Below are 24,331 nucleotides of genomic sequence, written 5' to 3'. Positions count from 1 at the left end.
ATGTTGTAATTTGTCAAAAGCTTTTTCGGCATCTAATGAGATGATCATGTGGTTTTTATTTTTCAGTTTGTTTATATGGTGGATTACGGTGACAGATTTTCATATGTTGAACTATCCCTGCATCTCTGGGTTGAGGCTGACTTCTTCATGGTGAATGATGGTACTGATGTGTTCTTGGATTCAATTTGCCAGTATTTTATTTAGTATTTTTGCATCAAGGTTCATGAGTGAGATTGGTCTGTAATTCTCTTTCCTAGTATTGTCTTTCTGTGGTTTGGATATCAGGGTAATTGTGGCCTCATAAAAAGAGTTTGGCAATGTTCCTTCTGTTTCTATTGTGTGGAATAATTTGAGGAGTATTGGTATTAGTTCTTCTTTGAAAGTCTTGTAGAATTCTGAGCTGAAACCATCTGATCCTGGCTTTTTTTGATTGGAAGACTTTTGATGACTGTTTCTATTTCTTCAGCAGTTATAGGTCTGTTTAATTTGCTTATCTGGTCTTCATTTAATTTTGGTAAGTGATATTTATCCAGAAAGTTGTTTATTTCCTTTAAGTTTTCTAATTTTGTGGAGTACAGGTTTTCAAAATATGACCTGATGATCCTCTGTATTTCTTCCATGTCTGTTGTTATGTCTTCCTTTTTATTTCTGATTTTTAAAATTTGGATATTCTCTCTATGCCTTTTGGTTAGTTTGGATAAAAGTTTGTCTACTTTATTGATTTTCTTGAAGAACCAACTCTTTGTCTCATTGATTCTTTGTATTGTTTTCTTTGTTTCTATTTTGTTGATTTCAGCTCTCAATTTGATTATTTCCTGCTGTCTATTTCTCTTAGGTGAGTTTGCTTCTTTTTGTTCTAGAGTTTTCAAATGTTCTGTTAATTCACTAGTGTAGGATTATTCCAGCTTCTCTATGTAGGCATTTAGTGCTATAAACTTGCCTCTTAACACTACTTTCATTGTGTCCCATAAATCTGGGTATGTTGTGTGGTCATTTTCATTGAATTTTAGGGAGTCTTTAATTTCCCCTTTTATTTCTTCCTTGACCCATTGATGTGAGTGTTGTTTTTTTTCCACGTGTTTGTGAGTTTTCTGGAATTAGTGTTGCTATTGACTTCTAGTTTTAATCCATGGTGATCTGATAAGGTACATTGCGTTACTCCAATTTTTTTTGTATTTGTTGAGGTTTATTTTGTTACCGAGTATGTGGTCAATTTTTGAGAAGGTTCCAAGTGGTGCTGAGAAGAAGGTATATTCTTTTCTGTTTGGATGGACTATTCTATAGATGTCTGTTAAGTCCATTTGAGTCATAACATCTGTTTCTTCCCTTATTTCTCTGTTAATTTTTTTGTCTGACTGAGCTGTCTAGTGGTGAGAGGGAAGTGTTGAAGTCTCCCACTATTAGTGTGTGGGTTTTAATAATGTATGATTTAAGCTTTAGAAGTGTTTCTTTTTACATATGAGGGTGCCCTTGTGTTTGGGGCATAGATGTTCAGTATTAAGATTTCCTTTTGATGAATTTTTACTGTGACTAATATGAAATGACCTTCTTTGTCTCTTTTGATTAATTTAGCTTGAAGTCTATTTTGTTAGATATTAGGATAACTACACCCGCTTGTTTCTTAGGTCCATTTGATTGGAATATTTTTCCCAACTCTTTATTCTGAGACAAAGTCTGTCTTTTGATGTTGAGATGTGTTTCTTGTATGCAGAAGAAGGATGGATTCTGTTTTTGTATCAAGTCTGTTAGCCTGTGTCTTTTTATAGGTGAGGTGAGTCCATTGATATTAAGGGATATTAATGACCAGTGATTGCTATCTCCTGTTAATTTATTTTTCATTGTTGGTGATGTTAATTTGTGTGTTTTTCCTTTTTTTGAGATTTGTTCCTTTGAGTCCTTCAGTTGTCTTTGTTTTTGTTGATGTAACCAACTTCCTAGGGTGGAGTTTTCCTTCTAGTATTTTGTGAAGGGCTGAGTTTGTGGCTAGGTCTTGGTGAAATATTGCTTTGTCATGGAATAACTTGTTTTGTCTTTCTGTGGTGATTGAAAGTTGTGCTGGGTATAGTAGTCTGGGCTGGCATCCGTGGTCTCTTAACATCTGCATAACATTTGACCATAACCTTCTGGCTTTTATTGTCTCCAATGAGATGTCAGGTGTAATTCTGATAGGTCTATCTTTATATGTTACTTGGCCTTTATTCTTTGCAGCTCTTAATATTTTTTCTTTACTCTGTATGTTTAGTGTTTTGATTATTATGTGGCGAGAGGACTCTTTATTTTTTTGATTCAGTCTATTTGGTGTTCTGTAAGCTTCTTGAGTCTTCATAGGCACATCCTTCTTTAGGTTGGGCAAGTTTTCTTCTATGATTTTGTTAAATACATTTTCTATGATTTTGACTTGAACTTCTCTTTCTTCTATACCTATTATTCTTAGATTTGGCCTTTTCATGGTGTCCCATATTTCATGGATATTATGGGTTAAGCTCTTGTTAGATTTAATGTTTTCTTTAACTGATGAGTCTATTTCCTCTATTGTATCTTCAGCGCTTGAGATTCTCTCTTTTATCTCTTGTATTCTGCTGTTCATGCTTGCATTTGTGGTTCCTGATTGTTTTCTCGTGATTTCTGTTTCTATATTTCCCTCAGCTTGTCTTTTCTTTATTGTCTCTATTTCAGTTTTCAAATCTTGAATAGTTTCTATCATATGTTTGATTGCTTTTTCTTGGTTTTCTTTAAGGGATTTGCTGATGTCTTTCTATTTTTTGTTTATTGTATCCTCCATTTCTTTAAGGGAATTTCTCATTTCCTCTTTAAGAGTTTTAAACATTCTCTTGAAGTTATTTTTTAGGTAATTTTCTTCTGCTTCACCTATATTTGGTTGTTCAGGTCTTGCTGTTGTAGGGTCTTTAGGTTTTACTAATGTTGTGTTGCTCTTTGTCGTGTTGCATGTGTTCTTACCTTGTCTACTCATCTTTTCCTCTAATAGGTGTGGTTGGGGGTGAGATTCTGTTGATTAATCTTCTAGTTGCCAGTGAATCCAAAGCTCAGATGGTTGTTCCTCATGGTATAGTCAGTGCCACAGTTCTAGTTACCTTGCTTGTTACTCAGTGTTTCTGGAGATAGCTCAGCATTCCTGTGCATTGCTCTGCTCCCTTGGAGTTTGCTGTCTCTGTCCTACTTTGGCCTAGGTTACTAGCTTTGACCTGTTTCTGTAAATCTTGGTCTGGATCCCTTCCTGCAGAAGTCCCTGGCTTGGAGTTGGTCCCACAAAGGTTTCTGGCTCTAGTTTATTATCTCAGAGTTCCAAGGTTTGGTGCACCCAGAACCGCAGAGGTCCTGTCTCAGGCTTACTCCCTCAGAGGTCCCAGACTCATGCTTGGACCCACAGAGGTTCCAGGTTCCTACCTATTCCCTTTGGTGTCCGAGACCAATACCTGGAACCACAGATGTCCTTGCTCAGGTCTATTCCCTCTGAGTTCCCAGTCTCATGCCTGCTCTGTAGAGATCTCTGGTTCCCGCCTACTCTCTTGGAGGTCCCAGATTCACGCCCAGACTGGCAGAGGTCCTGGCCTAGGCCTCATTCCTGGGAGGTTTTAGACTCATACCCAGACCTACAGGGATCCTGACTTAGGTCTACTCCCTTGAAGATCCCAGATTCATGTCCAGACCCTCAGTGGTGTATGGCTCTGGCTCACTTGCTCAGCAGTTACTTTCCTGTACCTGTTCTGGTGGAGTTCACTGTTTCTGGACCAGGTCGCTGGCCGAGAAGCCTTTTAGAAGCCCTAAAACCCCAGGCTTTAATGCCCCACTTCAGCTCCTACCCTCACTCTGCTGGTGTCCCGTTGGCTCCACTTTTAAGGGAGCTTTCTAACTATTGTCAGCACACAGGCAAATGGAAAGAGTTTCCTCAAACTATCTTTGCCACTGCTACTGCTGCCAACAAGATTGGTCAGATCCACGAGGTGGCTGTTTTTAATTCCAGCCTTTTCCTCCCTGCTATGGCTTGTGACATGGTGGCTCAGTGATAGGGCTGGTCACGCCTCTAGGTCTCTCTTATTATTAAACTTAAAATCCCTGTAGCTCAAAAATTGTGGCTTTTCCATACAACATGTGACTGCTTCCATTTTGACTGAGATCAGGTGACTTCACCGCCATATTAATTAAGTGGCTTTTTTCCCCTCTCTCTCTCTCTCTCTTTCTCTCTCTCTCTCTCTCTCTCTCTGCTCTTCTCCCCTTCCCTTTCATAAACCACTAAATAAATATCAAACTGAAAGACCTCCAGAGTGCGGAGACTCTCAGGATAACATGACGGCCCAGGATCTCATGAAAGACCTCCTTGCTGCAATCACATGAGGTTTATTGACAGGACAGGAACCAGTGCACTGGGGTAGAGAGTTCGACCCCAAGTAGCTGGGAGAAGGGGTATTTAAGGGAAGAAAATGCGACCCAGTAATCCAAAGGGAACAGGGTGGACGTCATTGGAAAATTCCGAAAATACCAGTGATCATTGAAAAATTCAGAAAATACCAGTGATAATCACAAGGGGGTAACTCCCTGTTTCTCAAGATTATTCAAGATTATAATCTAACTTTATCTTCAGCTAGTTCCTAAAACAGAGTCACTGAACCGGCTAACCTAGATTTTTAGCTCTTTTTTTCCTGCTAGAGGGGTCTGGATTTATCCAGGTCTTTCAAAACCCTCACTCTGCATGCGTGCCTACCATGTGGTTTCCTGTCTGGGACCAGTTGCCACGAGACCAGCAGTGTGGTCTTGTGGCATGACCATCTGTCTCTCTCTCCTCATAGCCTGCTGCAGACACTTGGGGAACTGTGCAGTCCCTGCCTGGGACTGACTGCTCTCAGGGCCCGTTGCCTGCCGCCACATGGCCTGCTGCCACGGCTCAGCAAACTGGTGCATGTCTGCTGCTGCAGCTGCTGGGGATCCTGCAGCATTTTTAATTAGTCCATTACAATGGATATTTAAAGTAATTGGAAATTAAATGTGGGCGAATTTCAGTACTCACTGGAATTCCCTCCCGATTCTATCCTATATGTTTCTCTGTTTCATTAGTTTCATTCACATCTTCATATTCTTTACCATATTTCTAATCCCCACGCCTCTATCCTGGCGAGAGGTATTCTTGTTGAGGATGGTCCCCGACACCTTGGGATTGCAGAATGCTGCCCTCAACCCTCAGCAGGGCTCTGCTTGCTTAAAGCTCTAGGGAAAGACCAGCAAGCTGTTTTGGGGTGAAGGTCAAAGACAGTTCCTTGCTGTTGACTCCCCTTCCTTTTTGACTGTTGGCCTGACCCTCTCTCAGCTATTGAAGTTTCCTGTACACCTTGTCACATCGCCCCTACAACATTAATGCCATCAGTGGTACTTTAGGTCCTTCTTGATTTTCCAATCCCTCTGATTTTTACTGCCCTCCTCTGCTGCTCCCAGCTAGACAAAGTTCTCTGTTTTTATAGGACCTGTGACTAGACCAAGGCTCCCTAGATAGTCCAGTAGAGTCTTATTTTAAGGTCTAACTTCTTTACTGTATCTACAGTGTTCTTGCAGCTATCTCGTGTGGCACAGGCTACAGGAATTAGGGCCCAGGTAGCTCCGTGGGACCATTAAGCCTTTCAAAGCTCTTGTTTATTCATCTTCTATACAGGACCATCAAGAATTGCCTTTCGTTTTAAGGAGAGTGGGATTCAGTCTTTTTGGAGAAAATAAATCAGAGACATCATTATATCCCAAACTTCTTACATGGACATTGTACTTTCAGTACAACCATGAATTGGGACGATACTGTCAGGCTCAGTTAACTTCATCTGGTGGATTTAAGACTTAAGATAGCTTCGTTTTGACACATCATTAAGTGGCACTTGCTTAGAAAGTTGTTTTTTGTCTGTATATTTCCAAAGTAGTGATCAGCAGCATGGAAGCTGGGCTGACACAGACAGACCAGGGAACATCGGTCTGTAGTTACAGGAAAGTCTTCAAGGCAAAGCCAACTCCTCTGGCTGTTGGAACTACTTTACAGAATTTCAGAATTGCTGAGCAAAGGTAAATATACATATATATTTACATTCTATAAAATCTATTTATTAATATGGAATCCTTCATAAATTAGTGTGTCAACCTTGCACAGGGACCATGCTACTCTAGTCTGTATCATTCATCTTGGTGTGTGCTGCAGAAATCAGCACAGGAAAAAGTGGGATAATTTTAAAAACCACGTGTTCAACCTGCCCCCTCCCCGCAGCGTCCATTATGTGTATGATTGTCCATTACTATGTGAGCCAGGCTGGTTTCTGCACCAACCCAGGGGCTCTGAAGAGAAACGAGAGCCACATCCTTAGATCTCTCTACTGCTCTTTAACAAAAAAGCTTTTTTTTTTTTCCTTTTTAAAATTCAATGTGTATGGGTGTTTGCCTGCATGTATGTCTGTTCACCAAGTATGGGCAGTGCCCAGGGAAGCTGGAAGAGAGCACTGTATTCTCTGGGCCTGGGATCACAGACAGCTGTGAGCTGCCATAATGGGGAATTGAATCTGAGTCCTCTGGAAGAGCAGCCTGTGCTCTTAACCCTGAAGATACAATATAGAAGTAGAGGTGGTGCACACCTTAAATCCCAGCACTCAGAGGCAGAGACAGACAAATCTCTGAGTTCAAGGCCAGCCTGGTCTACAGAGTGAGTTCCAGGATAGACAGGGCTGTACAGAAAAAGCTGGTTATATATATATATATATATATATATAAAAAAGGGAAAGCTATAGTCACAACTGGACTGCACTGAAAGTGAGACATCTTGTTTGGACATGACACCTCTAGAAACAACCTCCATGACGCTAGAGACATTTTTAGTCATCATATGGAACAGACGGAAAATTACTCACAGAGTCAGAAAAAGATCTTAAGACACATCAAGTGAGTAACAGAAAGAGCCGGCAGCACGTGCGAGTCGCAGTGAGAGACTTCATGCCACGGCGATGGGTGTCGGTGACCGAGGATGTGTGCAAAGCAGAAACCTTGTATTGCTATTAGGAATCTCAAGGGGGCCAGGTGGTGGTGGCGCATGCCTTTAATCCCAGCACTTGGGAGGCAGAGGCAGGTGGATCTCTGTGAGTTCAAAGCCAGCCTGGTCTACAAGAGCTAGTTTCAGGACAGGCTCCAAAGCTACAGAGGAAACCCTGTCTTGAAAAACCTAAAAAAAAAAAGAGGGAAGGAAGAGAGAAAGAAAAGGACTCTTAAGGGGTGCAGGCACCACAGGTCGGCTCCTCAGTCTGTCTACCACAATTACCCAAGCCCTGCAACCACACTGTGTTCCGGCTTGTCTTGTTCACCTGCTTGGTCCGCAGTGAGGTAGCACAGATGTGGAATCCCTCATAAAAAAGCAAACAGTGCTCTATGCTTGTGACCCCAGTGCTGGGGAGGCAGAGACAGGAGATCCCTAGAGCCTGGGTCAATAAAATTCCAGGCCAGGAAGAAACCTTGCTTCAAAACACAACGTGGACACTGCATGCAGGACGCCCAGGCTGACTTCTGGCTGTGCAAGCATATGCTTGCACCCGAATATACTTGCGGCCCTGCACCAACACATGCACGCCTCACACACAAAATTCCTGCAGTAAGCTGACTGATACTGTGGGGACAGGCACAAGTGAGTGCTGGACAAGTGTGTGGAGACGCTGGGACTGAACTAGCTCGTGTAGACCAGGCTGGCCTCAAACTCAGAGATCCACCTGCCTCTGCCTCCCGAGTCCTGGGATTAAAGGCGTGCGCCACCATCGCCAGGCTGGACTGGACACTTCTGCATGTACAAAAATATGCTTTTGTTTTTGAAAATTGACTTTTGTGAAGTAGCCCAGGCTGGCCCTGAGCTTGTAATCATGAATTTCAGCTTCCTGAGTGCTACAATTACAGCCACCACAGAAGGAAGCTGTTTTGAAAAGCTTTTGTGGTTCCTTAAAAAAGGTTACAGTTGGAAATTAAACACAGGCAGATTTTCAGTACTCACTGAAATTCCCTCCCAATACTATCCTAAAAAAAGTAGATAAATTTATATCAATAAAGCAAAATCCTAAAAAAAAAGTAACATATGACAAGGAGTTGTGGGGCAGAGGCAGGTGGATTTCTGTAAGTTGGAGGCCAGCCTGATGTACAGAGTGAGCTCCAGGCCAGACAGAACTAACAGTGAATCCCTGTCTCAAGAAAAGAAGAAGGTTTACATATGATCTAATAATTCTACTACTGCATTTCACCCTGAAAGAAATAAAAACACAAACCCAAAAAGAATACTTGTCTGTTATAATATATGTGGGGTGTGTGTGTGTGTATGCACATAGATATTTATATATAATATGCTTCATTTCTTTTCCTCACCCCATCAATAAAACCATATAGGGCACAATACTACAACAATTTCTTCCTTAGTTTTATTGAGCATAAGTCAAGACAGAAAAGATTCCTATATAGCAATTTATTTGTATCAAATTACAGAGTACCATCAGGAAGCAAAAGGGTACAATTTGAGTAACATGGAACATGATGCAAATGTTGGGGGATTTATTTTCCGTGGCCATCACATGTCTGAGGCCGCTGAAGAGCTGATAGGGAGTAATCTGGTGTGATAAACATTCCTGTACCTTATTTGACAAGTTATCAGATATATATAGATATATATACACACATACCTATATGTATATATATGAGACGTGTGTGCATACACACTTCCAAATTAAATATTTCTATAAAAAGCTCAAGAATGATGTTAGCATTAGTTTCTTTTAAAAGTCTATTATATTAAATTGCACCTGTATTGAAAGCAGAAATGTAAAAAAAACTGATCAGTTTACTAAATACAGATGAAATTACAATCAAAAATGAAATAAAAGCTTCTATTGAAATGTTGTGATCCTGTTAGACATTGACGAAGCACTAAGAAACTCTGGAAATAAACATTTTTCCTCGGATTTCAGGGACTAAAGGCTCTAGGAGCAGCACTGAGCTCTAAATTAAGAATGAGAATCATGGTTTCATAGTTGGCAGGGAGAACGCTCAGGACGTGGTCACTGCAGCCTGTGCCTCCAGCCTGAGTTTTCTTTCTTCCATCAGTGGAAGTCCGGCTTCTCGGGAAAGGTGCAGCCAGTCCGTCTAATGATGACGCTAGCTGCATAGTGGCCTGCACGGATGCACTCTGTCAGAGGCTTGTCATAGACCAGTTGTGAGAGAAACCCTAGAGCAGACAAAAGAGAGAACGTGAGTGTGTGTAATATCACCAAGAGCTCGAGTTGCAGGACAGCCAGAGCTGCTATACAGAGAAACCCTGTCTTAAAAAACAATGACTGGTCTCGGCGTGCAGGTTAGCCTTGATTGTCTACTTGGTGGATGGAGACGCACCTAGTGGACTAGTAGAGTGTGACCGTAAGCATGTCGGTAACTACAGGGAGAGACTTGCTCTGCCCGTGAGTGGCACCACCTAGTAGGTAGCTGGGCCCTGAGTGGATGGAAGGGGAAAGAGGAAGCTGCAGCGCAGACAGTGGCTCTGCTTCTGGGCTGTCGTCTGTGAACTGCTTGGCTTTACTGCAACCTCTGAAAGTGTGAGAAGCGAAGTCTTCCTCCCTGATTTCACGCCACCCACAAACACCACACACAGGGCACTTAGAGGGAAAGTTGAGCGCAAGCTCTGCTGAATGCATAACTTGGGTCTTTGCTGATGAAGCTATAGGTTAGCCTTCCTCCCTAGTTGTTCCTAGCACAACGCTATTTCAAGAAAGCCCTGTGGTCTCTTAAGAGAGAGTTGCAGGCTTCAGGCACAGCAGTGCACACCTGCAGTTTCGTGCTTGGGAAGCAGAGGCAGGAGAGGCGGGATTTCAAGCTCATCCTAGGCTCCAGAGTGAATCCAAGGCCTGCCTGAGATCGGTGACAGTCTGTTCCAAAACCAACCAAATCAGAGAGAGAGAGAGAGAGAGAGAGAGAGAGAGAGAGAGAGGGAGAGAGAGAGAGAGATAGGTAGAGAGAGGAAGAGGGAGAGAGATGGAGGGAGAGCCAGAGAGAGAAGGTATTCTTCCCACAGGCAGCAATGAAATCCACTAACTTCCCCAGCTGAGCACCTGATCGATTTGACAGTTACATAAAAACAGCAGATAGCAAAGGGCCAGGCGGTGGAAGCTTGCACCTTTAATCCCAGGCAGAGGCAGGCAGATCTCAGTGAGTTCAAGGCCAGCCTGGTCTACAGAGAAAGTTCCAGGGCAGCCAGAGCTATGACACAGAGAAACCTTGGCGGGGGGAGGGGGGTATAACATAAAACAGCACTGAATCAGCTTCTTACCAAAAGGAATAAAAGGAGCCAGGGTTATTCTTCTTTTAGGAACAGTTGAAATAAAAAAAATTATATGAAACAATTTTCTTCAAATATTATACAGTAGCCACAAAGGGTTTAAGAAAGGGGGGAACAGGGGACTGGAGAGTTGGCTCAGTGGTTAAGAGCACCTGTTGCCAAAGACCCGGGCTCGATTCCTAGCACCACAGAGGCTCACCACCTCCTGGGGAAGGAATCAAGCATGCGTGTGGTGCATAGCTGTACATGCAAACAAAACACTCATATACATAAAATAATAAAATAAATCTTAAAAAAGGCAGGAAAAAAAAGTTGGGCGGTGGGTGGTGGAGCACGCCTTTAATCCCAGCACTCAGGAGGTAGAGGCAGGCAGATCTCTGTGAGTTTGAGGCCAACCTGGTCTACAAGAGCTAGTTCCAGGATAGCCAGGGCTACACAGAGAAACCCTGTCTTGAAAAAATAAAATATCAATGTAATGTGACAAGCTAAGAGTGAAGACATTAGATCATCTGAATACATAGAGAAAAACTTTCTGACAACATCTAATAGCTAGTCCTAATCTTCATAATTTAGAAAAAGAGGTATAGAAATGAACTTTTCCACTTGAGAAAGAAATTTATAAAAATTTACTGCTAATATTTTAAGGTAAGGGATGAATATTTCATTTTCTCCTTAAGGCTAAAAGTAAAGCAAGAATGTTTGCCCTCCGCTTCGCACCCGCACACACACTTTGTGGCAGGGTTTCATGATGTAGCTTGGGATGGCCTCACACTTGAGTTGGCATCTTCCTGCCCCTGCACCATCTGCCCAGTCCAAGTGTTCTTCAACATCCTTGTGGAGACATTTGTGGATCAAAGTGAGCCATCAAGATGGAGAAGGAAGTCATTTTCAGTATGAAGAAGGCAGAATCATCTATGCCTGCAACTCAAGACAGCAGGCAAGGCCAGGAGTGGTGGCAAGCAGGAGCAGGTTGCTCTGTGTGACTCTGAGGCCAGCCTGGTCTATGCAGAGAGTTCCAGGCAACCAGAGCTACACAGTAAGACCCTGCCCTAACCTCTTCCCTCAAAAAAAAAAAAAAAAAAAAAAGAAAGAAAGAAAGAAAGAAAGAAAGAAAGGAAGGAAGAAAAAGAAAGATTGGAAATGTGCATCTGTGCATCACCAACGCAGGGGGCTGCTAAGTGCTCTATGGGTCAATAATGCCAGAGATCAGAATTCTAGTCCATTACCCTAGCACCTAGGAGCTGGTGAAAAAGATTAGGCATTCAAGATCATCCCCAGCCACTCAGTGAAGTTTGAGGCCAGCTTGGGTAACAAAAACCAAAATAACACAAACAAAATCCCTGCACACATGCAAAACTGAATCTAAGAACCCACGGAATCTAGACAACCGTTCCCAGCACTGCGAGTTTAGTAAAGCTGCACAGACAGCAGCTTAAAAATCAACCCGGGAGCTCTACTGGCACAGGTAGCAATTCTAATAGCAAGCAATTAAAGAGTAATATTCCAAATGCTATTTACGCATAGTATCAAACTTGTGAAATACCTAGGAATAAGTCTGAGAAAGTCGTGTAAGATCAGCCACTGAAAACAAGGCTGCACGAAGGGAAAGAAACTAAACCCAGGTAACAGAGAGGAAATGCTAGCGGGCCAAGACTCAGGGCTGCCGCCAGCTCTGCAGAACCAGAAGCCATGCAGAACATGGCTTTATGTAAGCCCAGCTACTAAGGAGGTTGAGGCAAGAGACCTGGCTGGCCATTGTCAGAAGCCCTGTCTCAAAAATCAGAAATAGAATTTCAAAAAAAGTTAATTGGGGGTGAAGGGCTGGGCGTTCTGCTCAGTGGGGTGGCCAGCCCGTGAGAGGCCCTATGCTCGGTCCCCGTACTGCAAAACCAAAAACCAAACAAACAAATCCAAAGAAAAACAAAAAATAAGACTACGGTATTTGAGAAATTACAGGGGCCATCTTTGTGAGCTTGGTCTGCTTGGTGACTTCAGAAGCCTCCGCCGCTGCGACAACCCTGCCCTAAGTACAAACTTCATAGAAGGAGAATAATTCAGATTTCATCAAACTCACTCTGTGCCTCAGTAACAACAAACAACAACAACAAAAAACCCAGCAAAGAGAAACACATGCCAAATGCACATACAGAGTACAGCACCATTATTCATTAAAAAAACGAAACAACCCAAAAACCGCAAGTCAGAGTGGCAGTAATGCCACTGCAGTCACTAAAATGACAACGTAGCAAGACAGCCTGGAGGGAGCTGCGGCGAGGGTGTGCATCCTCCGAAACTTTAAGCACACTGACAAAGGGAATGGGAAGAAGACGTTATTTATTATTACTGCACAGGTGGATGACGTGTGTGACGGAATGTGGCCGCAGTGGGTGGACATCAGAGGACTCTGTGACAGAATCAGTTATGAGAGTTCCGGGGACTGAATTCAGGGTCTTAGCCTCGCTCTGCGCATGCCTTTACCCATGGGCCATCTAACTGGCCCCTGGGAGTGTAAAATGATAAGGTCACTTTGGGAAGTGATTTATTAGTGCTGTAAAAAGTTCAGTTTGGGGCTGGAGAGAGGGCTCAGTAATTGAAAACCCAGGCTAGTCTGGCAGAAGACAGGAGCTCCATCCCAGCATCCATAGTCGACTTCACAACAGTCTGCAACTTGGGGTCCAAGCTGTCTTCTGGCCATCTAGGGCACCAGGTTCACAGGTGCTACAGGACAAACACGCAGGCAAACTCTCTCTCTCTCTCTCTCTCTCTCTCTCTCTCTCTCTCTCTCTCACACACACACACACACACACACACACACACAAAATCAAAATAACTGCTGTTAAAAAAGTTAAATTAACCTACCATATGACTGAGTTATTTTATTTCTAGCTATTTACCCAAGGTAAACGGAGGCAGACATGTAGAGACTTGTAAAGGAACGTTCCCTGCAGCCGTACTGTGACAGCTCCAAGTGGAGGCATCCAAATGGATGAGATGGGGCAGGAAGAAAGGGTTAAGGAAGGGCATGGGAATGATGGAGCCACTCATAGAGACTGGCATATCACACTTCAAAGTTTATAAAACTGCACTTTAAGAATGTGTCTTTATTGTATGTCAGTTATGGCACAATAAAACCATAAAAACATAAAAGAAAGGAAGGAAGGGAAAAGGGTATAGTTACAAATAAGATAGGACAAACCCAGAAAACCCTGCTCCTCCCTGGGGGCCCAGAGCTGTCGCTGTGCTCAAGGCTAATGAGAAACTTCTGCAGGCTGACTTCCGGCAGTCCCTGCGGTCCTGGGCAGCCAGGGAGCGGGGTAGAGTTGAAGGTTAATTTGGGGCTGTGGTACAATGACCTGTTGAGATCGTTACACCAGATTTACGTCCTTCCTCTTTTTCCCAGCCAGGCCCAGAAAATGCTCTGTATTTGATAAAATAATTACAGAAGAGAATTGATTTGGTTACTAGAATGAAGTCTTTGGAAGAATGTGAACTCATTCTCTCAGGAGTATTTTCATCAGAGTTTTCAGGTAACAGGCAAAGGTCAGGATAAACTTTCTGCCAAACTATGAGACTGAAATGTTCGGCCCACACAGCGAACGGGGCAGACTCCAGGCTCAGAGTGGGATCGGCTTACAATGGAAACACGTCTGTTAGAAGCCTTATGAGCAACATCTGTTTTCCTCATTCTTCCTGCTATGATCTTTGTGAGAAAAGCTCATGTTATGGAATGTTCTGTGAAGTTAAGTGCCGGCATCCTCCTTCTAAGAGAACTGACTGATGAAGTCGGTGTGGCGCTCCACAGACTCATTTGCTTTGACAAAAAAAAAAAAAAAATCTAGATGTGACAAAAGCTATGACCTTTGGCCCTAAGAGAGGCTTTTCACAAATCTATTTTTAAAACCCAGCAAAGATGAATTACAGATATCATATAATCAATTATAATTGGGACCTTCAAGGAGTAGCCTTTATCAGTCTTAAAGATTGTGTAAAGTTATTTAATGCGCATGCTAGTACTAAAGGGTGATAAAAATGCCTTTATAATGGGAATGAACAAACAGCCCAAGTCCCCCCAACTTCAAGACAGGGCCTTACTGTGCAGCCCAGGCTGGTCTGGAACTACCTGGGTAGACCAGGCTGGCCTCCACTTACAGTGGTCCCCCTGCCTCTGCCTTCTGAGTGCTGTGCCCCCACTCTTGCCTTCTAAGATACTCTTGTGCCTTGAAAAGTATGTAACATAGAATTGACTACTGTAACAATGGTTACTTATTTATTTAGCCTGGAGGTAGGCGCTCTGGGCCGTGGCAAGTGTGTGGAGGTCGGAGGACAGCTTGTTGGAGTCCGTGCTCCCCTTCAGAGTAGGACTGGGGATTGAACTCCGTCTTCAGACTCCATGCCGGGCACACCTTTACACATTAAGCATCTTGCCAGCCCATTAGCTCATTACTTTTTTTGTCTTTTAAAATTTTTTTTAAAAAAGATTTATTATTTTTATGTGTGTGGGCGTTTTGCCTGCATGTATGTCTATGTATCATGTGCCTGGTGCCCTTGGAGGCCAGAAGAGAGTCAGACCCCGATGCTGGAGCCACAGATGGTTGTGAACTGCCATGTCAGTGCTGGGAACTGAACTCGGGTCCTCTACAAGCACAACCAGTGCCGTAAGCACTGAGCCATCACGGCAGCCCCGTCCCTCTCTCTGACCGGCCCAACTGTGGTTAACTGCACACTCACGGCCTGCAGGCTGCAGAGCGTCTTGCTGGCTTTTTTATCTCGTCACTTGAGAGGAAAACTGCTGTAAACATTTGTGTACAGGTTTTGGTGCAGATGTAAGTTTTCAGCTCATTTGGGCAGCCAAGAAACACAACTGCGGTCATATGGAAGGAACACAGCTGCTGTCATACGGCAGCACATGTTCAGTGTGTCCTCCCAAGTGGCCACTCCAGTTCTCACTTCCCCAGCAGCGAGTCACAGTTCCTGGTGCTGCACGCCTGTGACATGTATGCGGCACGGACAAATTCAAGACGCTGCTCAAGAGAGATAAGAAAGGATTTCCTGTGTTTTGAGATAGCACTCATGTAGCCCAGGTTGGCGCCAAGCTCTACAGCTGAGAGAGCCTTGGACTCCTGATCTTCCTGTCTCTGCCTCCCAGAGCTGGGATTACAGGTGCCTGCCACCTCAGTTAGCTGTTTCCCCATTCTTTTTAAATTTGGATCCATGCTTGGGATCCTACTCCCTAGGAGGCTGAAGACACTGCGTCTTCTAATCTAGCCTGGAACCGAACCTTCTCCCTGCCTCCTAGGGACTAGGTCACAATAGTGAGACCTTGTCTCAACAGCCACAACCAAACAAGCCCCCACCATGTTTACTTCTAAAGAAACCCTTCCCTAGCAAAAGCGACTGGATTACACCCAGTGCAGCTATTCCTCAATGTTCTGAGCATCCTCTCTCTAGCACACAATTCAACCCCAGCTCTGCAGCTCTTTCCTATGGCTTTGGTTTCAGGACTCTGGACAGGTACAACGATCTCATTAATCACTTCTCTGACTGTTCTAATGCCTTTTCCTGGCCTCACTCCAGCTTGTTCACTGGAGTTATCAATGCTCTTTATGTGTGAGCAGTATCAAACTTCACACTGTACAGTAGTGACAAGTTAATCACACAGTTATTAAGAGATAATGTGGGAGTAGTAACACAGTTATCATGTAATTACCTTTGTTCTTAAAGGCATTACCATGCAATTAAAGCAAACCTGATACGATATTTTAGAAAGCAATAGTACCAAACTCTTTTCTGTCTACATGTGTGTGCACACACATTGTTATCTGCCATTTCTAGGTCAATTTAGTTTTTCAGTTCTTTATTTTTAAAAAGATATCTGCCTTTTAGAAGCTGAGAGGAGTAGCTTCATAGTGGGTCCAGGGTAGTCAGGGTTACTAAGTGAGATCCTGTCTCTATCTGTCTATCTATGAATATAGGTTCTCTCTATATTCCTGGCTAACATGGAATTTGCTATACAGACCAGACTAGCCTTGAACTCACAGGGAAACACCCAGATTTGGGTGCTGGGATTAAAGGTGTGAACTACCACGCCTGTGGACAAACGAACACCCCCCCCCCCCACACACACACACAAAGAACAAAGCAAAAGAAACAAAAAACAAAACAAAAAACAAAGCAAAGATTTGTATTATGTATTTGTAGACATCAAGAAACGCTTCCTGGAGAAGGTGTCATGAACAGGGTCTTGGGTGCTCTAAGAGATGGCTGCTAGCATTCAGGCATTGTGCGCCTGTCTCCTGGCAGGATGCGCTTGCCAGTACTCACACCATACTCTGACCTGCTCCAGGGTCCTGACAGCATCACTGGCTACGTAGCATCCCCTCATAAAAGGCAGCTCTGCCCACCTCCTCTCTGTAACTCTCTTTCCTCTCTTCTGCCTCGCCTGTCTCCAGAGGCCAGTCTTTCCCATCGTCTCCCCGCTTCCTCATTCCTCCCCCATAAACTACCCTGAACGTGTGAGCCCTGTCACATGATGGTCTCTCTCTCTCCCCGGTTGTTTTTAAAATTATAACATGGATATTACACACAGAAGAAACAGGAGGGAGTGCTAGAACAAAGTTCATTTTGGAGACCAGGAAAAGGGCAGTAGTGCTGAGACCAAGGAGAGCAAGTGGTGGCGACGGAGCAGAGTGCTGGATGCTTGGCTTGGCTTACAGCATTCTGCTCAGGTAACTCTGGTGGAAGCAGTGTGAACTTACGAGGAGCGGGAATGTTACCAGCACGACCAAGCAGGAGGCCCCTGCAGCATTCCAGGATGCTTCTCCAAGCACTGTGCTCGGAACGGCTGCTCCTGTCACATAACAGAGAGCACAGCACAGACCTACTCTGAGCCTCCGCTTGCACTTCAACTCTGCAAAGTATTTAAGGCCTGGAAGACGAGCAGTAAAGACAGAGCTTGTCGCTAAGGTGAGGGAAGGACATGGACAGAATGTCACAGAGTTAGTTCTCTTAGTCCATTGTAGGACTTTTTGTGCCAATCCAACATGAAACCACTGCAGATGAGAAAGACAAAACTGAACTTCTTCCTAAAATGATTATTTTGACAATAAGGAAATGGAATGGAGTATAAGACGGGGTAAACATGAAGGTCAGTGAGCGAACATGGTCAGATTGTTGGGAGCCCTTGAAACCCATACAGATGACGAGAAAGCTACATAGGAAATGTGCAAAAATACCTGTGTAGAGAGCCTGCCCACCTGTGGGGTTTTAAGGAAACGCGCTTCATACCCAGTATCACTGAGGGAGGTCAGCCGAAATGTTCTGGATATGCCAATCAATTATCTACTGGACCAAGAAATGGCATCTGAGCCACCATGGGCAAAACACTTATTGTCCTTCCAGTATCTCATGCTAGCGGTCTGTAAGAACCAGAATGTGAGCCTGGCGGCAGACACGGAAGCAGCCAACAGCTCTACCTGATGAAGCCGTGTTCACAGCCACCGGCTGCTGACCCAGGTCTGCTGTCACTCTCCGGCTCTACCCAGTGAAGACCTCCAGTTCTCATTCTTGTTGGAGATTCTTCTTGTAAGAGGTGCCAGTTATAAGAGATAATTCTCTCTGTGGGTCAGGCTTAATGATGTTAAAGTATTTGTCTATAGACTCTTGTTTTTGCCCATTTGTACTATAATAACTGAATACCTGGCATAAGATTATTGATAAAGAATAGCCATTTTGTTTAACAGAAGAAGTGGGAATCCCAGGGTCAAAGCTGCTGCTGTCTGGTTGGGAGGGCTTCTTCTAGTAAACATGGAGGAAGGTGAAAAAGGAAAGGATGACCAAGCTTGCTTGACGTTGCTTTAAAGACATCATTAGTATTATTTAGGCTCTGGGGACTGGACAAAGGACCTGATGCAGGCCTGGCAAGCACTGTACTACTGAGCTAAAACTGTAGCCCCTGAAGCCCCTTTAATCCCATTAATGGTCTAATCAGCCCGTTAAGGCCCTAACTTTTAATACCATCATACTGGCAACATTTGATTTTTGGGGGGAACATTTTAAATTAGAACATTTCCCAAGTTAGTTAATGATGGGGCTAAAAATCAAACATTTATTGAGGTATTGCTTTTTTAAACTATATTAATTCATTTTATTTTTAAAAACATGGATGGGTGTTTTGGCTGCATGTATGTATATATGTCTGTACCACATGCGTGCCTGGTGCCCTTGGAGGTCAGAAGAGGTTGTAGCATCCTTTGGACCTGGGATTACCGACGGTTAATCCCATGGTTGTGAGCACCATGTGGGTGCAGGGAATTGAACCGCCCTCCCTCCAGCCTCAGCTACTGTTTTAATCTCTAAGTTATTAGAGTCTTTATGACTATGAGCGTCTTTACCTTCCTCAAAACTGCTTGACTTGAAATGGGGCTCTGTTATGTTGCCAAGTTGGACGGAGAGAGTACCCTGAAGCTAACATGTGACAGCCCCACTGCCCCTGCCCTCTGAATCATAAATCCACGTCATTAGACACTTTAATAAATACAACTGTCAAAAGTCAGTTTCCTCCTCGACCTTCTGACATATAAAGAGCATAAGCCCTTTATTGTGACAAAATCTCACAACATAATACTTCACAGTTTAAAGATTTAACTTAAGTCAGTTCAGTGTCTGGCTTGGAAGTGCATGTACAAATAAACACAAACATGGCACCAGTTCAAAGTCAAAGACCCCACAACGTCTTCTGTTACTGCAGATTCAGAACTGGTCATCCACTAGATCTCATAATCTCACAGTCACTTAGGCAGGCGGAGGAGGAAGCAGTGCATGGAAGTTTACTCTAAAACACAGAATAAATTACTGAAGACATGGGAAAGCACACTAAGTGCTCAAACTTATTTTTCATGTTATGCTCATTGTTCTGAGTGATTATGCCCCTCCCCCACCCTGTGATGTTTTCCTAGCTATTTGCAAGATGGCAGGTGGAGAGTTTGCACAAAACCAACCTTCCATGAGGCCTCAGGCGAATGTAGTTCCTTGACTGTGGCTCAGCCCTGGTTTGATGTGCGCTGACCTTAATCATTAAGATTGCAATGAAAAGGGCCCCAGAGATGACACTGAGGGTAAAAGCACTTGGCACGCAAGCCTGATAATCTGAGTTTAATACCACATAAAGTAAAGGAGAGCACTGACTGTAGAAAGCTGCGCACGTGCGCGCGCGCACACACACACACACACCACACACGACTGCAGTGAAAAACAGAAATATCTTAGAATCTTCTTTAATGAAAATATTCAGCCAAGTGTGGCAGTTCCAGGTCAGCCTGGGCTATACAATGAGACTGTCTCAAAAAAAAAAAAAAGTCCCCACAAAAATCAACAACAACAACCCCCCCCCTCCAGTTCCAGACAACAAGAGATACATTTAGAAACAAAACATGGTACAGGCATTTTTACATGCCTGGTCATGGTGTAGGACAAAACATATAAGCATCCTAAAGATCCTAGCATATTTTTGCTTCCTCAAAGCTATGTTTTAAATTATGCCTTACCAATCCTTAATGCTGACTCTTCAGGAAAATCATGGACAGCTCGCAGTCTCTGCCCTGGCCTTGGCTCTGATGCCCAAGGGCTGCAATGAGCACTTCAGTGCCTGCAGCCATCCCATTCCTACGTTAAAGAAGCCACAGCCGTGAGTCCGGTTCTACCTGAAAATACTGCTCAGAGTCCCTAGTTATTATTACTCGGGAAACCTTTTAATAAAAGCTACAGACCCCCTCCCCCGGTGGTTAACTGATTTTAGGGGCTAAAGTTCTACTACTTCTAATTATCCTCTCAGAACCAGGGCCGATGACAACGAGAAACTGTAGTGAAATCCACCCACCTCGGCACTGCACTAAGCGTCAGCCTCTCTATCTCCAAGTAAAATCAATACTCTGTTTGAGTAAACACGCTTACGGCTTTATTAGGGCGCCTGACTTGTTCTGTAACAGCTACTTGAAGCTGTGGTAACAAATCGACTCAACTCAGTTAAACCTAGAGAGCTGGTAAGAGGCCCATCAATAAGGTTGTTATAAAAATAAGCTGCAGGAGATCGGAGAGCTGGAGCAAACAGCCTGGGGACGTCAATACTCCCCCTACAGAGGAGGATACAGGGAGGTCACGTGCAAAGTCTTTCCTTCCTTAACGATGCTTCTTGTTCCAACTGGACAAATGTTTCTACTTCTTGTGCGTAGTATCTCTGAATGGAATTTTTACTATTCCCCTGTGGATCTGGAACAGGAAGTCGACATGAATACAATTTGTCAGATTCTTTCTTCAGAGAAATACTGTGGTCATGTGGAGCACTGGTGCCAGCGCAGTCTCACCTTCCTTCCTTGACGACACTAAAGTGTCACCATCGACATTCTGTAATTTCAACAGAACGTTCGTTCTTGAAATAGTTTCCATGAGACTGATGTTGTGCCTTCAGAATTAGGCCTTGGGCGCTCTTGCACATCATAACAGCAAACATTGTTTGCTTTAGTGGAAGTATATATGCAGTGTCTGCTACCTATTAGGAGCGAGATTGCGTGGTGGGTCCAGCTTTAACAGAGTAGGACATCTCAGAGATGGCCAAAGGTTCTTAAGGAACTAACATCTGGCAGGAAATTCCTACTTTCTTTTGGCTAGCTCAGACCATCCAGATGTGAAAGTCATGGTTTCCTTGGACTGAGAAGAGCTCAGATGTAAACTTTCCTATTTTCTATAAGTCTACTCAGTTCTGTTTAACCTCAGGCTGACTACAACATATTTACCAACTAGTTATGAATTCATGTGTCATATCCATAAAATAGAAAAAAATCTTCAAGGAAGAACAAATCAACAAACATTGAGTGTTCAATTAACTTAAAAAGCTACTGTGTCTGCCAACATTAGGTCCAAAGTTTAACTATGTGTTGGTGCAAGGGCTGACTCATACGGGAAATCAAGGAGAGCAGAGGTTCCTTTGTGATAGGCCAACATAACATACACCCTCATCACAGAGCATGTAAATGAGAAGTAAGGAGATGCTACACAGACACATGATCTTTGCTTCAGCTAGTCTATGCTGTGTCTAAGCAGTCTTCTTGAGGCTTAGCTCCTCTTCGTTACGGCTGTAAATGCAAACCTGTTTAGTTCTATTACCTGTTGTATGGGATATAAGTGCTTGCCTAGCATGGATTTGATTTCTTGTGCTCTATAAATTGGATAGGTGGTGCACCTGCAATCCTCACACTGGAGAAATGGAGGCAGGAGGATCAGGAGTTCAAGTTCCTTTTGAGCCACATAGTGAGTTTAAGGATGGCCTGGGCTACATAAAATCCTCACTCAAAAAGCAGAGGATGAAGAAGAGAAGAAACAGCCACAGCAGCCGCCCACCAGGGCTGAGGTTGTAGATCAATGGTTGAGGCAATGTTATGGTTGCTGGCGTAAGAACTCATTATATCACTATATATATTTCAATAACCTACACTTAACAACTTCTCACAGCAAAGTTGATCCTAGATATTTAAAAGTACTAAATGACAGACACAGTTTTAATTTTCCATTTTATAACCCAGAAATAAAAACAGGTAGTTCTAAACTTTATAAAATGTTAATGTTGGCAGGGCATGGTGACTCACCTTGAATCCCAGCACTTGAGAGGTAGAAGCAGGTAGATTTTTGTGAGTTTCAGGTAGACAGGTATACATAGTAAGATTGTCTCAAAGAAAAGTTAACTGGATAATTAAATGAAATATGAACCAAGGGCCTGTGTTCATACCCAAGGTTAGGGTGCTCATACATCTCACATACCTGAAGTGACTAAAACTTCTGATTTGGTAATTATATGCCATTTGGGAGCAGGTTGATTCAGACTTCTGCTGATATTTTATAGTGTGTATTGTGTGTCAGTACACATTCATGTAGGGGTCTGAGATGAGAAGAGGCATCAGAGTCCCTGTAACTGTAGTTAGGGGCAGTGAGAGCATCCTCATATGGGTGCTGGGAATTGAAGTCTGGTCCTCTTTGAGAGCAGGACACCCTCTTATTGCCATGTGACAGGGTTTATCTGTGTGTACTTCTGGTTGTCCTGGAACTTGATCTTTAGACCAGGCAGGCCTCAAACTCACTGAGATCCTCCTGGATCTGCCTCCCAAGTGCTGGGATTAAAGATGTGCGCCACCACCGCCTGGATGTTAAGATATCTCTCAGGCCCACACAATTATTAACACAACTAATGAACAAAGGATAATTTCATTTCTCCACAGCAGAAAGGACAAGATTTAAAACAGAATACGGGGCGGGGGGCACAAACCCTTCCCTAATAAAACAGAATACACTTACCTTTATGAAAACCTACTAGTTGTCCCTACCTGTACTGGCACTGACTTATTTAAAAGCTGTTTTTAAGTGGAGGACATGCCTTAAGGCTTACAGTACTTGTTGTACAAGCAAAAGGGGCAGGATTCACATCCCCAGAACCCTCAAATTCAGAGTGTGTGTGGCAACTTCCTTGTAATTCCAGCTTCAGAAGGCAGAAATTAGAGAACCCTAGAGCAATCTGGCTAGCAAGACTTGCTCTGGTTTTGACTGAGAGACTGTCCCAAAGGATAAGGTAGAAGAGTGATGAAGGAGGATATCAGTCTTGGCACACGCGCACACGCACGTGCACACATACCCCACCACACATACATATACATATACACCATGAAAAGAAGGATGAAGAAGGAAGTTAGGAAAGAAAGACAAAACTCAAACCAATCAAACAAAGACAAGAATACAACCGTCTGTTGTGGGCTGGGGACAGAGGAGTTCTGGGATTGACTCTTAGCATCATGAAGTGGGTGTGCAGCACACGCCTGTGATCAACATCTGGTGGCCAAAGGAAGAAGATCAGAAGCTCAAAGTCACCGTCAGCTATCCAGAGAATCTGAGGAGACCTTGTGTTAGATGAGGCTCTATTTTTTTTTTTTTAGCAATTTATTATTATTCTTTTGTGAACTGGTGTTTGCCTGCATGTATGTCTGTGTGAGGGGGTCGGAGCACCTGGAACTGGAGTTACAGTTGTAAGCTGCCTTGTAGGTTCTGGGACCTGAACCCAGATTCTCTGAAAGAGCAACCAGTGCTCTTGAGTGCTGAGCCATCTCTCTAGGCCATGAGGGTTCATTTTTAAAAAGAGAAAAACAAAACCAACCAACCAAACAACAAAAAACTGTTATATTAGAGGCTGGTAGTAGTCTTCAGGCCAGAGTTTAGGAAGCAACACTAGGTTCTTCTCCCCACTTAGAACAGATGGCACCACGTGACCTATTGAGAGGATGTAGTAGAGCCACTTGTGGGCTCCATTTTGGGCTTAAATGCTGGCTTTGACAGGGATGCTGGATACATCACTTCATCTCAGCATTCTCTAAGGCTGAGGGACCTGGTCAGCACAGGGTAGGCCAAGTTTTCAACTAAGGTTTATTTTATTTTATTTTATTTTATTGGTTTTTCGAGACAGGGTTTCTCTGTAGCTTTAGAGCCTGTCCTGAAACTAGCTCTTGTAGACCAGGCTGGTCTTGAACTAACAGAGATCCGCCTGCCTCTGCCTCCTGAGTGCTGCGATTAAAGGCGTGCGCCACCACTGCCCAGCTTCCAACTAAGGTTTATCTAAATAAATGGATTTTTGTTTCAGCTCACTAGGTTGTGGAGGGAATTGCCGTGTCATGGTGTCTCTCCACAGCCATTGTGTGACAATGGCTCACACCATTTTAGTCTTAGAACATTCCCACCAGACCAAATCCTTCGAATTCCACTTTTATTTGACAGTTGCTTCTAGATGAAAACCATGTAGGGCATTAGCTCTTTGAGAAAAAAAAAATTGTCTATGAAAAATTTCAAACTTCATTCTAAAATTACTCTGCACTTTGTATAAACTGAAGCAATATTAAGTTTCTCCCCTCTCTCTTGCCTGCCCCTGTACTTGCCCATGCAGGAAAGGATAATCCTGACATCTTTAGATCATTA

General features: G+C 43.5%; 1 protein-coding gene and 1 non-coding gene across 2 annotated transcripts in view; both read right to left on the bottom strand.

Annotated features, from left to right (window-relative positions):
- Positions 1-6,094: 6,094 nt before the first annotated feature.
- On the bottom strand, positions 6,095-6,197 carry LOC125395224 (U6 spliceosomal RNA). Its single transcript, XR_007230503.2, has one exon. It is a non-coding gene; the product is annotated as a U6 spliceosomal RNA (small nuclear RNA).
- A 2,207-nt stretch (positions 6,198-8,404) lies between these two features.
- The window catches only part of Adk (adenosine kinase), a 356,406-nt gene continuing 340,479 nt past the window's right edge, over positions 8,405-24,331 (bottom strand). The window contains exon 11 of the mRNA XM_048426516.3: positions 8,405-9,226. Coding sequence (XP_048282473.2) covers positions 9,102-9,226 — 125 coding nt within the window. The 3' untranslated portion in view covers positions 8,405-9,101. The remainder of the gene's footprint in view (positions 9,227-24,331) is intronic.

Source organism: Myodes glareolus, chromosome 12 (assembly GCF_982192425.1).
Source record: "Myodes glareolus chromosome 12, mMyoGla1.1, whole genome shotgun sequence".
Classification (NCBI taxonomy): domain Eukaryota; kingdom Metazoa; phylum Chordata; class Mammalia; order Rodentia; family Cricetidae; genus Myodes; species Myodes glareolus.
This window is presented reverse-complemented; position numbering and strand designations above follow the sequence as displayed.